The sequence below is a fragment of the Glycine max genome, chromosome 6, assembly GCF_000004515.6.
Source record: "Glycine max cultivar Williams 82 chromosome 6, Glycine_max_v4.0, whole genome shotgun sequence".
Classification (NCBI taxonomy): Eukaryota; Viridiplantae; Streptophyta; class Magnoliopsida; order Fabales; family Fabaceae; genus Glycine; species Glycine max.
Genome location: NC_038242.2, coordinates 49850969 through 49869046, shown reverse-complemented (window position 1 = coordinate 49869046; position 18078 = coordinate 49850969). Strand labels below are relative to the sequence as shown.

The 18078-nt window shown below is 29.9% G+C and overlaps 1 protein-coding gene across 1 annotated transcript; it reads right to left on the bottom strand.

Annotated features, from left to right (window-relative positions):
• Nucleotides 1-2664: 2664 nt before the first annotated feature.
• Nucleotides 2665-8844, bottom strand: LOC100817034 (protein FAR-RED ELONGATED HYPOCOTYL 3). Its single transcript, XM_003527489.5, has 9 exons — nt 8565-8844; nt 4102-6307; nt 3972-4028; nt 3668-3736; nt 3512-3574; nt 3359-3427; nt 3231-3275; nt 3068-3147; nt 2665-2958 (listed from the first exon to the last, which is right to left on the bottom strand). The coding sequence occupies exons 2-8, from the start codon at nt 6268-6270 to the stop codon at nt 3091-3093; spliced, it is 2529 nt and encodes an 842-aa protein (XP_003527537.1). The 5' UTR covers nt 6271-6307; nt 8565-8844; the 3' UTR covers nt 2665-2958; nt 3068-3090.
• Between the last annotated feature and the right edge of the window lie 9234 nt (nt 8845-18078).

Here is an 18078-nt window from a genome sequence, read left to right as displayed (position 1 = left end):
TTGATTTGAAATTGCATTATCATGTTGGACTGCAGGTGATCCTGTTCCTTTTTTATGTTTCATTTATTGGTATCTTTATTGTAAAATTGACTTATTATTTTTTTGGTACATGCAGATAAAAATATTGACTAAATTTTACTTTGATTTTTTTTTAAATGTTATTTAATTAAAAATAATTTTCCAACTTTTACTTATTTTTCCCGTCAAGTAGCTGTGTACTTTTCAAAAATGGATTTAATTAAAATTCATGACATATAAAGGAATTAAATGGTAAATAATATTGAGTGGAATTAAAAGGTAAATAAAAATCAATATTTAGCAGACAAAATAAATGAAAATTAACCAAATTGATTACGCATGAAAAATGAAAAAAGTGACTATATCTAAAAAGAAATTATAATTTTTTTAAAACAATATATTAAATTAGAAAATTCATAATATTTTGACGGACTACAATTTTTTTATCGGCAACTGACTACATCTATAATTTAACCTTCAAACATTTAGGAAATTAATCCATAATACGAAAAGTTTTAAAACAAAAATACTTTGACAGAGAAACCCAGGCTAATTTCTGTTCCTTTCTAACTTTTTACTAGTAGCTGTGTACTTGTTTTACTATTATTTGTCATTGATGTAAGTTGTAAGATTTCTTCATTCTTAAATGGCATAGTTGAAAATTTTATGGTTAGGAGAATTAAAGTAGATTAATTTAATGTTTATTACATATTTTTAATACTCGTAATCTATGTCATTAATTAGTGATGTAATAATTTAACGTTTCTCACATATTTTTAACACTTGGAACCCATACCAATAATTGATGATGTAGTAAAGTTTGTTCGAGTTGGCTGATTTAAGTGGTAAATTAGTTAATCAATCAATTAGTTGTTCAAGCAACATTTTGATTAGATATGCACCAGAATCGGAATGGTATTATTAATTTATTGATTTGACTTGCTCAATTTCGGATTTTACTAAATTGGATGAGTTGTACACTGAAAGAAAAATACCCCTTATTCAAAAAGGTATAATTTTGTAGCTAAGATTAAAAGACAAAAGAAAAAAATGAGGGGTCACGTATGTTAATGGGTATTTTGATTCTAATTATCATCTTCCTTTTCCAAAAACGGAAACCCTCCATTGATGATCCATCTATATTCTTAATGCATCATAGGTTGGTAGCAAGCAAATATGCTCACATTAAAGTCAATAATAGAGAAGAAAGGAATTCTTAAAGTGACAAGAAGTTGAAATAGAGACATCAAAGAAAGATGAAATGAATCTAAAGAAATGTGATGGAAAACGTTTCACTAGTATTTAATATATCTTTAAACAGAGCAAGACGTTTTGAATGGAGTAATGTGTTTTCTGACTCAATAAATGGTTTCCTATGTTTTTTAAGTACTATTTTTTCTTAATGTAATAGAAGTATAGAACGCTTTGGATGTAGCAAACAATGCAACTCGGTGCACCTTTTTTTCTGTTAACACTCAATGCATAGTTTCACTTTTTTATGTCTTGATTTCTATCTATAGTTTCACATATTTGTCTTTGATGGTTGTCTCTTAAAAAATATGTGGTGACATATTGAGCTGATGGGATTAAAACTTTAAAAAATATATATAGGAACAAAGATTAAAGTTTTAAAATATAGAAAGAACTTTTTTTTTTTGAAGAAAAATATAGAAAGAACTGAATTTTAATATTATTATAATTTTAAAAAATCCTAATTTATTTTTTTAAAAGTAATTCTAATACATTATATTAATAGAGATAATTTATCCTTATTTTTAAAATTCATATCCCATTAATTTATTTTATTTGGGATAATACAATTTATTATTAATAATAAAAACACGTACTGTTCTACTCAATTTATATTTACTTATAATTTTTGTTTAAACGTTTAGCTTGTGCATTGCATATAATAATGTTTTTTACTCTATACAACTAAAATTTCTAATATATCATAAATAAATACTTCTGAATGTATAAATTCTATAATAATTAAAAATTATAGTAAATAAATATTTTTGAACATATAAATTATATTTTAAATTTATGATAAATAATTTATTTAAAAATATTCAAATTAAAGATAGAATTAAAGATAGAATTAAAGATTATAAATTGAAAGAAATAAGAAGTTAATTAAATGTGTATTTTCAGTCTTTGTAAGATCAACAAAGTTTAACGTAGTTATACATAATTAAGTTCTTAAAACATCCTAACACAGATTTAATTTTCCAATCATACTATGAAAAAAAAAATTATTGAAAAAGTACTCACTTCAATTATCTTTATTCCTTTGGGATTAGTCTCATAACTTCTCATTATAAAAATACCTTACTTTCAAAAAGCAAAAGAATCTAACTTGTGGGTATAAAATATAGATCATCCAATCATCATCCAACAGTACGCATTTGCGGACTATGTGTGACAACTGCCAAGTGAAGGCAAACCGAATTTGGTGAACAGCATCATTTGACGACTACAAAGATATTTCAATGGGGCAAAGTTGTCATTTGGCACATAGTTAATTTACCCTCTAGTCTCCTATTAATTTTAATTCTGCATTTGCATGCAGAAGACAGAGAGCAACAAAAGGAGAAAATGAAATTATAAATGTAAGATTGGACTCGTTTATTGCACTAATGGAAATGATAATACGAATACTTCATTACTAATATTTCATAATTACAATTTCTCAAGTAGCCTAAAGAATAAGTATATATAATACAACAATCTCCAAAAGAGGTTGAATGCTAAAGCCTTGCAACATCTATTAATATTTATAATAGACTTTAATAGCAGTAATCCTATATTATATTATTAATATAACAGTATTATATTACAAATACTGGATTTGGAGGTTTTCCATTATAACCTCAAATGGGCACGAGGTATTCCATTTTCAACGCCAGATAATTAGCTTATAGCTTTCGCTTCCCCAGCCTATAAATACAAACAATTTGAAAAATCACAACTTCAAACATTCATCTTCAACAAATTTACTCATTTAATCACAACATAATATTGGGGTTGACTCAAAAATATAAACTACCTTGTTATGAAGGATAATGACACTCATGCATGTCTAGATGGATCCTCATGCAACTGTGTTGCTCTCACGTTAGTATCATCCTGCCAAAATGAAGCCATTACTACAGAAGTGCTCTTTCAGAAAGAAAATAGTAACTAGAAAAGTTTTATATTGCCATACTAACCCGAATGCCATATGTGAAACCAGTTCGCAAAAAATCTAGTTGTGCCTACATGTTTGGACCGTATAAGAATTCATCAAACATTACGAGGGATAGGATAGAATATTATCATTAGCTTTAGTGAGCCATACCAGACCAGGCATGCCCTGATGTGTACCATAATAACCATCGTGACTTGTTGGTATCGAACTTATTGGTCCCTGAAAATGTAGAACACAGTTTCTATATTATTATTACACTGTCAAAAATATACAACAAAATATAATCACATTTCTTCTACGCACCAGCCCCTGAAGTGTCTGTTGATTCCCATAATAATCATCACGTGTTGGTCCCATTAAGTTCAACTACACCATCAAATAAAAAAAATGTATAAAGTTTAATCACTAAACGGACGTATATTATAAAAATATTAGAAATGTGGTATATCATATTCATACCATCCCTTGCACGCTCTGCTGTGTGCCATAATAACCTTCAAGGGTAACTGCTCTTGTGCTGAATTTGTCCTACAAAAAAAGGTTCCTTTTAACTAAACTACAGTTTACTTCGAAAAAGCAGACTCATGTATTCATTTAACTAAGTTGGAATTCCCATGTAATGTTTCAACACTTTTTCCCTCTAGGTTCACATAAATTCATAAATCCTGAAATCAAGCCTAAATTTCATCTACAAGTTTTTTATCCCCAAGACTATAAGATCAAACACTCTTTATGGGTTAACTAATATTGTAGGAGGACAAACCATTTGTTGCAAGTTGTCTAGTGCCCCAACTGTTATCACTTCTGCTTCTGAGTTCACCTGCAGGTCAAAGAAGAGGTCATGATAGCAAAAACATAAAAGTGTAAAAGTAAAGTTCTTATAAACAATAAACCTTTTTCTTTTTAGTTGGATTCTTCTTTTTGTTTGACTTGCTCATATTTCTACTTTGGGTATCGTCTTCAGTGGAAAGCTGACCATGAGCCCCTGATGTACCAGCTTCTGTAGGACTCTTGCTAGAATTGTTAACACTCACACAACTTTTGTGTGCTTCATGTAGCGCATGGAATGCAATACCATAACTCTCTTGAGACAATGATCCCTCTTCAATAAGTTTTAGTGCTCGCTGACATAAATCATTGTACCGTTGCACCCTAGTCAGCACGTGTTCTGATTCTTCTCCTATTATATTCCTGACCTTTGCATCTTTTGTCCACCGTTTCAAAATATATTGAGAGGGGAACACTGACTGGCCAGAATATTGAAGAACAATCAATGCATGTCTACAAAGATAACCTCTGTATTCAAATAACCGACATATACAGGACAACTCAGATTTTACTTGATTCACCACAACAAAGAAGTCTTTATTTGTCTCCATATCATGAACCCTGTGAACAATGGTTGTATCGTCATGCCTGTCAGCTTTAGGATGACAAGCAACTGCACCAATAACCTCAGCTTGAATCTTCTTGAATACAGCATGTGTGAAAATCCCTGCAACACTCTTCTCCAAAGGAGAAGGAGTTTTTAAGGTTGCCACTTTATTCCATGTATCAGAATCTGCTTTTGCTTCCTCTTCATACCTGTCTTGCAAGATTGCTTCATACTGTTTGACAAAATCTTGGACAGAGGTCTTCTTATGAACATATTTGTCAAAGAAGGAATTTACACTTTCAGATCGCTGGATGGTAGACATACCACCTAAGAAAACATCTTTCATGAATGTTGGTGCCCATAACTTACGATCTTCATACAATGACTGCATGCATTCATCCTCTCGAAGTTCAAACTTATCAACAATTTTCCACCATCTCTTCTCAAAATCATCACTTGTCAAGGACCTATAAATGCATTTTTCAAATTTTGCCATAAAATTCTCATGCTTTTTAATTACAGGAGATAAATTTTCAGACACCTTCCCTAATATATGCCATAGGCAAACACAATGACTTGAATTAGGAAACATATCTGAAATAACTGACTTCAATGTCTTGTCATGGTCAGTAATGATCACTTTTGGAACTTGACCACCAACTCCTTTCAGCCACGTCCAAAATAGCCAAGAAAAAGTGGCAGCACTTTCGTCTGATATCAGGGCACATCCAAGTAATGTAAATTGGTAGTGCTGGTTAACTCCAACAAAAAATGCAAGAGGCATCTTATATTTGTTTCTAACATAGGTGGTATCAAACGACACTACATCACAAAAGTTGATATAGTCATGCCTACTTTTAGCGTCAATCCATAAAAGATTTTTCAGACGTTGATCTTCACCAAGATCTACTGCATAAAAGAAGTTAGAATTCATGTTTTGCATCTGTATGAAAAAATCAAGCATGAGTTTAGCCTCCCCTGACTCCAGGCCCAAATTCCGACCTTTATCAAATGGATTCTTTTCATTCTTGAGACCGACCACAGTTTTGTATTCAGCAAACTGCCTAGCCATCGCAGCATACATTCGTCTTGTTTGTTCACTAACTGCTTGGGCTGGTAAAAGCTCATGATTATGCTCCTTCACAAAGCTATGTATAACCCATTTTCCATCTGACCTTCTTTTTACATGCATGCTTGCTTTACAATCAGTCTTTGAACAAGATCTTCGACCAGTTGAATTTTCAGAATCTTGCTTGTTCTGTCGTGCACGTGGGCGATTAAATGATTTGTCATACTCTCGCTTTGTTCCATATCGGGAACAAGCAAACTTTGCATCTATAAATTCTCTTGATGTTTTTGAACGACGACTATTTTGTATTGCAGTGTTGAATCCCATCGACCGAGCATATTCTTGGTAAAATGAATAAGCTTCTCCATGAGACTCAAATTCCATGCCAGAAAGTGGCTCAAGATTTGTATCTTCCTTAAACATTACAATATCAACTGTGGGTGAATTCAAATCTCCACCATTTAGAGCATGTACCTCAATGCCAGCATCAACTATATTTCTGCCATCTATACCTCCATTATGCAATTTTTCTTCACTGTCCAACATGTTATCAATTGTAGTTGTTTCTTCATCCTCCTTATCATGTTCACCAGAAGGTAACCGAAGATCTATATCCATGATGAAAACAGCTTTCTGCTTGATGGTTTAAAGGGTACTGAATTATAAAGAAAAGACATGTCAAGCCATCAAGTAAACTAGTTCCACCTTAATAACGTATACAGTGCATCCCTATGTGATTTTGTAATTTGTAGGAACAAAAGAAAAGAAAGCAATATAGATCATGACAAGAAATTTTAACTTCAAAGGGAAAAAAAAACATAATTCTGTGGGCTTTAAGGCACAAGGCAGTTAACTCATAAATAAGAGAACTGACAATATAACTTTATTATAGCCAGAAAACAATCACAGGTAATGAGCATTTGTACAGATTTTGAAACATCAATCGGCAACAAACCAATGCTCCTAATCTAGGGGAGAGAGTGAGAGATGCATGGCAATTTATACAGGGCCCAAAATTCTCCAGTTAGGATCTTGCAAACAGAAAACGAAGGCTGCCACAAAAATCAAGTCATTTTCTCCACACAATTTCATATTTCATAAGTTGCACAAAGCAAAGTTTAGATAAATAGTGATCTAATTGAGAATGAGAAATGCTAGCAAAACATTCTCTGATACTCTCTTTTTAAAATGCTCTTTCCTTATGTGGATCCCACTAAATATGTGGACCCAAATCCCCATTTGGCAGGTCTCATTCTCAAACATGAATTTCAACCAATGGAAGTGTGTTGCTAGCACTCCACTTTGAGGATAAGGGATCCTCCAAAACCAGAAAAAAGGGGCAGGGGAAGGGGTAAGGATAATACATGAATGGAGAAGAGCTTCCGACTCTCTGCATACCTTTTAGGGAAATCCTTAAAAAAAATGCACTTTGCACCAGGAACCAACATTTAGTTGAACAAAAACAAGAAAGTGGGAAGGTACAAAGTTCTTAAATCCCACCCAAATTAATAAACCAAACTATACCAGGTGCTGTAAAGTGTAAGCAGAGGTGAGGCTAGGAAGAGCAGAGAACAGAGTCATGTCACCAAGGTGTGTATCTTTGAACAAGTGGTTTGACCACTAACGGGTTATATAGTGGGTTTTAGTGATCTCGCAAAGCAAGAAGTAATGCATACCTCCCAAAGAAGTAAGAACTTGCAAAGGCTTTTGTTATTATCGTGATTAAACCTTGTGGAACAGATTCAAGTAAAGACAACAAGCAGTGACGGACAGTGAGAAGGTGTTACAGAAGGACCAAAATGCCTTAAGCTCCACAGTCATCTAGTGCTAAAATATGCATAGCATGCAAAAACTCAGGGAAAATAGTATACTAATCCAACTGTTTAATCTAAGTGACTAATTTGCTCAGAAAAGAAAACATTCCAAGCAAAGTCAGGACTCCCATAAAACAACCTCGAAAGGCTGTAACATCAACGCTGACATAATCATATATGTTCAACTCTAACCAAAAGATGAAGCATTGTTCGTGCTAGTTATGCCATCACAATTTTATTTAGGATTGTGAATTCTTTCCAATCGCTAACCATCTCTTTAGAAAATCCCCATGAAGGGATCATCCACAACTTTCTCTTACATGTCATTTGCACCCAATTTTCTTCCTATCTCTCTCTTCCTTTTCTATCACATCTATCACTTTCTCCCTCTACCTTTTCTCTTTTCTTCCTGTCTCTCTCATCTTTCCACCACATTTCGGGGTGGACATTTATCAGGGCTCATAAAACTACCTCAAGAAACATCAACATTAACATAATTGTACGTCTCCAGCCAAAAGACGAATCATTTCTCACAGCCCTCACTATCGCAACTTATTAAATAGAAAATTATTCTTTCCAATGGCTAACCATCACTTCAGAAACCCTCAAGAAGGATTTATGTTTAATCTCCAAAATCATTTACCAATATCAACAAAACTCAGAAAACATTTTAAAAAAATTCATTTTTTTTTACCCCAGTATCAGAACAATTCAACCTGCCCCTCCATCTCTTATACCCCACAAGTCAAACAAACAGACAGAAAAAAACAGCAGTCAACTAACTAACTCCAAAATTCAAACCAAAAACGAAAAACACTGTCACTGACTCATTCACCCATTCTTGTCACACCAGGGGTTTTCATTTCACAGGTAAATCAATGAATTAAACATAGCAAGTCACATAGGCACTAACTAACTAGCACCATAATACAAACTCTCTTTCCAATTCCAATCCAAATTCTACTTCATTGCGCACATCATGTCCCTCTCTCACACAGTTATACACACACATGAGCATAAATTTGATTAATGATGGTGAAACGCCAAGAGAAGAAATCAAGGAAGAGGGTTAGGTTGTGTGGTGTTGAGAGAGGGTACCTGAAAGAAGAGATTGAAGATGGTGGTGACGATGATCGATGATCGATGATCGATGATGATGAGTTTGAGAGTGAAAGAAAGAAAAGGGGTATCGTCGTTGACGAGTCACGCGAGGAGCATGAGCGAGTGGAGGAAGGAGGTTCCCCAAATGCGTGAAGCTTAGGGTTTCCGAACACACTCTCTTCTCTTCCTTTCCCAATCCAACTCTCCCAGACCCCCGCACGTGTCGCGTACCTTCTACTTACCAATGCCCTCTTTTAATTAAATACCAATAATAATCAAAATCAGTGTTTCTTTTCTAATCAATACTTTAGCTAAGATTTCAATAAGTGCTTACATATTACACTAACAAGATTTTCACAATGGTAACAAAAATTAAAATCTTTGTTTAAATTTATTTTTTTAAAAATATATTTATTTAAATAGAGCAAACAATTCTATGTTTATCTAAACTGCTTTTATTTAAAAAAAAATCCATTTTCTACTTTTTTAAAAAAAAATCATATCTACTCATTGAAAAAATGATTTTTTTTTATATAAAATTTTATTTTTTAAAAATTTAAACAAACTAACTCATTGTTCTATATAGATATGAGTATATTTTTTACTTTTTACCCACTAATTTGACCGACCATCAATATGTTAGTATTCTTGTTATTTTCTCTATTTGTCATTTCCCGCTCACGGTTTATTGCTTGAAAACACTAATGAATGACAAGGCGCGTGCAAATTAAGCTCACCTCACGGAACAATAATACCATGTTAAAATAACTATTTCATTTTTGAGGAAAAAATAATAATACTTAATCATATAATTAGTCTCTTAATTAATTAGAAGTTCAAATTGAATCCATCTATAATTAAGAAGTTCAAATTGAATCCATCTATTAAAATGTTTAATCAAGTTCTTTAAGAACACTACAATCATATCATTTTCGTCTATAACATTAATTTAATTAACAAAAATTGTGTAAATAAATTTTTTTTATATTGGTTATATTGACAATAAATATAAAAATATCTATTTACATTGACAACAAATTTTAACAATGACAATAATTTTTACAATGCATCTAGTGCAAAAAAAAATTATTTTACATCAATTGTATTGAAATCTGTTGCAAAAATGTTTATTTCCATGATGAAAAAATCCATTGTGACATTTTAGTGGCCTTATTGAACCTAATTAGGTATTTAACAATATAAACATATTGTGTATAAAAAAATAGACATGTAATTTCATTAAAAATGATATATTTTATTACATTAAGTAAACAATATGATTTTAACAAATCTCAACAAGTAAGTTGCATTACAATTTTCATACAATTTAGGTCATTTAAAAATTATATGTGCACAAATATTTATATAAGGTCACGTCCTAGAGAAAAAAAGATATATACAATATGTATATATAAAAATTTTATGCAATTTTATTTCTTAAAAATCATCTTTTTTTTCTTTGTTTCACTTTTTCTATTCTCTTCACATAATATATTTTTGTTCTTCATTAATATACTAACTTTTAATTATTATTTTTATATAATTTGAGTTATTGCATGTATTTCTTATCTTGTTAATAAAACAAACATTTGAAAACTCATTTAACTTGAGTTTATGGATGTAACATATTAGACAAAAACTATTTTTTTTTTTTACTTTATACTTACATGTCATATTTAAGTTGAATTAAGAAAGACATAAAACAAGAAAACAATTTAACTTATTTATGAAAATAATATAGAAAAAAAAGTACAACACAATTATAATTTTTTTGGGCCCTTTTAGCTATGGGCTTTGACTGGTCACACCCTCGACCATGCTTATGGTTGGATCTGTCTGATTGAACTTTTTAATAATTGAAAAATCAAATTAAACTTTTAATTATAATTAAGTGAATAATTTTATGTACGCACAATGAAATTCCGTTGAAGGTTTTGAAAATAAAAAAATGAAATCACAATTTTGAGTTACCAAAGACACAACATTGTGATTCTGTTGTGTAAAAAAATAATTTACCATGTCTTGAATGGGTCTGACAAGAGAGAGGACAAAATGAATTAGGTAGGGGAAGGATTGAGGGTGTTGTGAAAGAGGAAGGGAGAAGTGAGAAAGGAAGAGAGAAGGATTGAGAGTGTAGGAAAACTCATAAGGGTAAAATGGTCATTTATTAAGGTTTAAAGTGCCAATAACAATTCTGGTAGTTATAATAACAACTCCCAAAATATAAATAACTAATGGGCCTTTTTGTTCGGGCTCTCAAAGTTTAGTTACTTCTTATTGATATTTAGCTCGGCTTTTACTATTTGAACTTCTTTTGTTACTAATGCACTCGTCTCTCTTTTTTTCAAAAATACCCAAAAGTACACTATCTGTCATCTCTCTGCATGAGTCTCTCTTGTGAAAGAATATTATTATTTTTTTTCTCTTATATTAACAGGCCTAAGAATTTCTGAAAAATAAAAGTGGGAGAGGAAGTTCTAAATCTAAAACTTTAAGTGTTAACTTTAATCTTGTATGCAACTTACTGACTGTGATTGTTGTGAAAAGGAAATTTTCCTTGTTCGAAAATGGTTTCTTGCTATGCAGTGGTCCTTGATGTAGTGACCATTGGTATTTGTGTCATGTCTCCTTTTTTATTGTGCTTTAAATTTGGATTATGTTGTGAAATTTGTGAAAATATTTTTTTTTTCTTACCTGTAGGACTGTGCCTTTTGCTATGAACAGAAGAAAGAGGATTAGAGTAAAAAGATTTTCTTATGTTTGTGAGAAAGACAAATTATGATAATGTAATATGTAGTTAATGTGCTCATGATGGACACTAGTTCTGGGACAACTACAAATGGAAGCCAATTTGAAAATATACATTTAAATATATTTTCTGAAAGTAAACACACCTAGTAAGTGGATTTAATGGTTTTTTTATGGCAAGTGATATATCCACTCCCTTTTTTTCTAAGTAAATTCTCCTTTTATTTTTATTTAATTTTTTTACTATCATAAATACTATTTATAGCCAAAATAACCTTTATCATTATTCCATAAAGTAGTTTCCCAAAATATGTTTTAGTTTTTAACATTCTAAAAGTTAATTTCCAAAATGCAAAATTTAAAACGGAATTCTGGAAATTACATTCCTTAATATAATAATAAAGTTTCAGAAAGTAGTTTTTAGAATATTGTTTTAGCTTTTGTATTCCATAAATCACTTTTCAGAATATAAAATGTGAAATAATATTCTAGAAACTACTTTTTGAAATTCAAAAAAATAGTTATTTCCTTTAGTTAAGCATAAATCACAAAAAATGAGCACAAACATACCGTGTTTGAGAATTTGATGATGAAAAAACATTAATGTTAGATAAAGAGACCAAGCAAACAAGAAAATATTGAATTGAAGATTAGAAAGAGAGTGAAAGAGAAAGAGGAACAATTCTAATGAAAGAGATGAAGAGTGTTTCATTACCTTGGTAGGAGTGTATTAATGTGGAGGGAGAGTGTGCGATATGTGAGGGAAATAATCATTTAAGCGATAACCAAATTAAAATACCAAAAGGGAGTGTATTTAGAAAAGAAAAGGTGTGGATATAACACTACCTTTTTTATTTGGGTTGGGCGGGGGAGTTACTGGAATGCACATAAATTTTTTAGAACAATTTGAAATTGTTGGAGATACAAAGTGTTGGGATATTATTGAATCGAGAGATTGTTATAATTTCTTGGCAAATTTCTGGAATGCATTGACTGAGGACAATTCCCAAATCTGAAGGGAAGTGCCGAGAAAAAAATTTTGAAAGGAAAGTGTATTAGTAATAAAGGAGAGTAGAAATAGCAAAAGCCTTTAACTTTATGTCTTTAATGAAACACTTTTATTGAATGATTCTTTGATAAGAAAATTTGTGCATGTTTTAATTACATATTATTATATTTTAAATATTTAATCATTCATAATATATATTTTTTAAAATTTGTAAATTTTTTATCCAATCTTAAATTAGTATTTATTTTTAAACATTGTTTTAATTTTTATTCTTCTAACTTGTATTGTTTTTGTTTAAATTTTTAATCTTTGTCATTGTATGTTTATTTGTGGAAGTATATTAAATATATTTTGAATTTTGTAATGAAATTGATTTACAGTAATAATATTTGGACAAATGTATATGGTGTGTGAAATTTAGATTCTATGCTTCTTTATGACCTTTCTGTTAAAAGAAAGTTTAAACAATATTTTTTTTATAATTAAAAAAAATTATAATAATTGCTACAAACTTCAAAATTCAATTTCCTTTGCTATCATGAGTGCTCATTTTTGACAAATGACTTATCAAGCTCATCATCTTTCTGATGAATTTAAAATCTCAGGATCTTATGATTTTTTAACTGAAACCCTTGCTGAATCTTAAGCAAGATCTTAAATTGTTCAATATCACACCGATTTGCGATCTTCCACGTTAAAGAATGAATGTTACGATCCATGTCATTTTTCTAGAGATAGGTTCTTGGATCAAGTTTTTGCTCGACCACTTCACAAAAGCTGAAAAATCCATGTACTTTTGTCTTTGATCATTCTCTTGCAACTTTTTTTCATCTTCAGGGTTCTTCTTTTATTCATCTTCCTTTTTTCGTTGGTATTTTGCTTTGTGCTTTGTCTAAACTAAGACCTGAAAATGGTTATTTTTCTCATGTTGTGTCTTTGTTCTCTGTTCTGTTCTTGCGCTTTGATCTGCTTGGCTCTTACCTAGTTCTTATGTTTTCCACTATTTAATAGTTCATGTCTTGCCTCTTTGTGGTTACAATTTGTGTTCTACCTCTATGATGTTGGTTTGCAAGGAAGGTGATACACAAGTAATTTAATTATAATGAATATTATTTAATTTATTTTTTAGTTAATAAGGAACAAATTAATTTTTTATTTCCCATGTGAGGATTTTTTTAGTAAGTAATATATAAATACCTCTAAAGATTTTGTTAATGAATAATATATAAGTATCCATGTAGACGCTCAATGATTTTTGAGGTCTGTCATGATTTAGATAAGTCATTGAAATCTAATTCACCTAGACATCTTTCACCTAAACATCTTTATTATTTAAAAAAGATTAAAATTTTTATTTTATTTTATAATAAAATATCTAAATAACAACAATAATTTTCTGTGTTATATTTTATTTTAGGTTAGTTGATTAGAAGTTAATTAAGTTTTACATTTTAATATGACAAATTGTGAGTTGTTACTTGTTTTGATGGACCTATTAGTTAGGACTTATAAATTTATGAATATGAATTCTCAATTTTCACAACATTGTTGGCAATCGAGCAAAGTTTTGGGACATCCATTGGTCGAAATAAGTTTGTTTTTGGTAGTGTAAGAACAGTTAAATTTATTATATATATGAAACTAAGGCAGACATGTTCCATGAAATGTGGGTCTTCGGATCAAACTCTGGTCGCAATCAAAAATAAAGTTGGCCTAGCAAACTAGTAGGATAAAGCCATATTCCAATCTAGAAAATCTAGAGGCACATAAGCTGTACTGATATAACTTGAGAACAATAAGTTACACGATTCTTCATTTGATTCTCTAGAATTATTGAATAACCGAATTAGTTCTTTAAATATTTCTTTTATCATTATTTTTTTAAAAAAATTGTCAACAAATTAATATATCAACAATGTTTTGTCACTACTATAGTTTTTTGTTTTTTATTTATCAGAATGAATGTGATGTCATTTTGTATGTTGCAAGTTAATTTGAAAAAAAGATTAAATCTTTTTTTTTTTTACAAAGCAAAAGATTAAATCTTTGAGGAACTAATTATTGGTCAAAGTGTTTGAAAGATTATGGTGACATCGCATATAATTTTGAAGACTACATTTAATTTTTTTTAATCTAAATATTGATAATATGACTTGATAAGAGTGAAATCTTAAATTCACTTCCTTTCAATTTAGTGTAGTGTGGAGCGGAAACATTTTTATAGATAATATAAAAATCTCACACAAATTAATTCTCAAAAGTTCTTATAAGAAATAGGCCTGTATGTTGCATTCTACTACCTCTACATCAAAACTCATTCATACATATCTAGTATACATATATAACAAGAGGACTCGAATATTTTAAATAATGTTTTAGATTTGAGTTTTGCAAAAGAAAAAAAATGTAATTATATATAAAAAAATTCACTAAAAATGATTAACTAGATTTTCAGACAAAAATAAATCATTAACAAAGTCTTAAATTCATACCTTTTAATAATAATATATGGTAACGCTTCAAATAAAAAAAAAAGAACTTATCTTATAAGTTAACAAAGCTTAATCTATTTGATAAGAATAAGATTTATATCCCATAATAATATGAATTTTAATTTTTTCATACATATAAAAATTTCATTAATGAGTAATACGTGAACACATATATATATGTACAGTGACGGATCTACAGCCAATCGAGGGTGTGTACTTGCACCCTCTCATTTTATAAAATTGATTAAATTTGTAAATAAAATTTTATATTTTTATATTTTATTTTATTTATATTTATATAATTGAACCCACTGATTTTATTTTTTATAATTTACACCCACTGACTTAAGGTCTTGGATCCGCCAGTGTATATGGATATACTATTCTACACTTTAACCCCACAAAAGAATGCATGCCTTAGATTTTTTTCTCATGTCCTCTAATATCAAGCGCAATAGATTAGGAACCAACAAAGTTTGAAGGACATATACTAGTTGCCAAGTGGGGAGTTCTCTTCTCTTGGTCCCCACGAGTCTTGACTTGATAGCCTATAATCCACAGACCCACATGGGTTTGCTTTGCTTGCTCCTTCATCTCAATCTATAAGTCTGCAACCAACCGTACATAATAGACACTAAGTAGTTCAGTTAATGAACCAAAGTTGTGTGTTGTGCATAACTAATTTCTCGAGGATACTATGACACCCTTTTAATTATTATAATGTGGATGTTGACATTACACATCGGCTAATAATTATAGGGCTAAGTTTAATTGATTACTCTTTATTATTATTTGGACAACCTTCTTATCTTGAATTGGATTTTATGATTGAATTGGGACAAGTTTATTTTTGATTTTAAGAGCATTTTTTTTATTGATTTAAATTTTGAACAGAAGAGTAATAGTTGCTATAAATAGTAATGATTGATCCATCTTAATATCATACAAAATACAGGAAAAGTATAGAAAGTGAAATCAATCGAAGAAATTTTTAGAGTTATTGAATTCAAGTATAAAGTTGTTTGTATTACTTAAAGAGAAAATGACGTGGCGTTATGAAAAATTATATAAAACAAATTTCAGCAACTCATGAAAGTTACTTCGGATGGAGAATTTCCTAATACTGTGCATATATTTGGAACTTCATTTTTATATCATCAATCATCACACTCTCGATCTCCACATCAATCCAAAGCAACAAGAAATGGCTTCGGCATCATTTGGGTTTTTGTGTACGTGATTTGGGTTGAGTTAGAGTACTTCTTAATTTCAATAAATAATTTAAAATGAAGTATATATTTTTTTTTTATAGAAGAAGGTTTATTTCATTACATGCTAAACATTAATAATTGTCTCCTTATAATAATATATTCAAATTGAAAGTGTGGCCATGGAAAGTTGCCTACAATGATTTATGACTTATGCATGTCTACACTTAAGTTATACTTAAGTGTTTTTTTGCAGAAATCAGTTTTATAGAAAAAATTAACTCGAATATCATTCAAATTGTGCATAATAATGCTAATAAGCTTAAATATACGTAAATTAAATATATTATCTTTTTTTATATATATAACATTATCGCAACTAATTTTGTAATCTAAAAATTAGTTAGAGCCTATTTTGTATAGGAGCCGAAAACGCGTTTGCAAGTTAAGGAAAAGCAAAACTCCTATCAAAAACTTCTTGAACAGTGTTCCGTGTGTTGTTTGCATTCAACAAAATGCAATAAGAACATATGTTTTTGTCTCATTATATATCCACCTTTTCTTGCTCCGATATTGTCCAAATTTCTTGAAAGCTAGAAAACTTTTCTTTATCAAATAATAACTTGAAGCTATTTTTTTCTTCTTCTAAACAATAATATATTTTTAATGGAGTATTGTTAATTTATAGAGAACTTAGATCACAAAAACATACTACTGATTTAAGTATTTTTTTTATTCATAATTACAAGGTTGACTATAGGAGATGGAATACAGCTACTTGATTGACTGTATCCAATTTGGACCTCTTTTTACACGTTGAGAGGACAATAAATATATTATCTTTATATACTATATAATAATTATATATACTCTACCAAAAAAAAAACATTAGCCACTCTACCAAAAAAAAAATATAATAATTATATATCCTAGTCTTGGACCATGCAATGCAACGGGAATGTGTAATGTGAACATAAGAAGCTTCTTGCTTGCTATATTCCACTTCGAAAAAGAGAACAATGACCACCGGCACTGTCACAGAAATACTTAGACTTTTCAAAGTCCTATGATTGTCTCATTGACCAGGATGGGAGTTTGTGGAATTTGGGCTGGCATGGGTATTGAGCAGTGTAAAATGCCACTAGCTTTACTATTGAACCATTGTTATTACAGAGAGACGTGACAAATATTTACTATTGTATTATAATTTAAAATATTTAATCCAATCATTTACTCTTTTAATTAGAAGAAATTATTACATAATTTAAAATTACATAATTTTGAATCATATAATTTTAGTCTATCTCCATATACATATGAAGATTGATCAACCCTATTAATTAAATCATATAATTTTAGTCGATCTCCATATACACATGAAGATTGATCAATCCTATTAATTGACAAATATAATTACAGGGTAAATAGCTAATTTTGTGCACATAGTTTATATTTTCCGACAATTTCATTTTTTATTATGAAAATTATCTATTTAGTCCATAAATATCAAATGTCACGACAATTTAATCTAATTGTTAAAATTCTTTCATCTCCATTAGTGAACGTAGCCTACGTGGTTCATATTCAATCACGTGACAAGTACATATGTGCGTAGTAATTTTTTACATCATTTTGAACTAAATTATCACTTTTTTTTTAATTTATTAATTTTTTAAGCAACAAACATAATGATTACATATAAAGAACTTTTGTTCTAATAATTTTTCACCAAAACATATATATTTATTAACAAATTAATTCCTAACAAATATTATTAAGGGACAGACAAACTAGTCCATGAGATAAGTGATAACATGCGCTCACTAACAAAATCATTCATGAAATAAGATAATATGCATGTAGTCCACAAAGCTAATTAAAACGAGTATTCACATAACATAAAAAATTATTGTTCATTACATATAACATACCCAAGTTCTCAAGTAGTAGTAAAATTTCTACCATTACTATACATTACCAAAGAAAACAAAGACATCAAAACATGTCACAATTAATGTCGCTGTCATAATAGCTAGAAATTTTTAAAAATATAT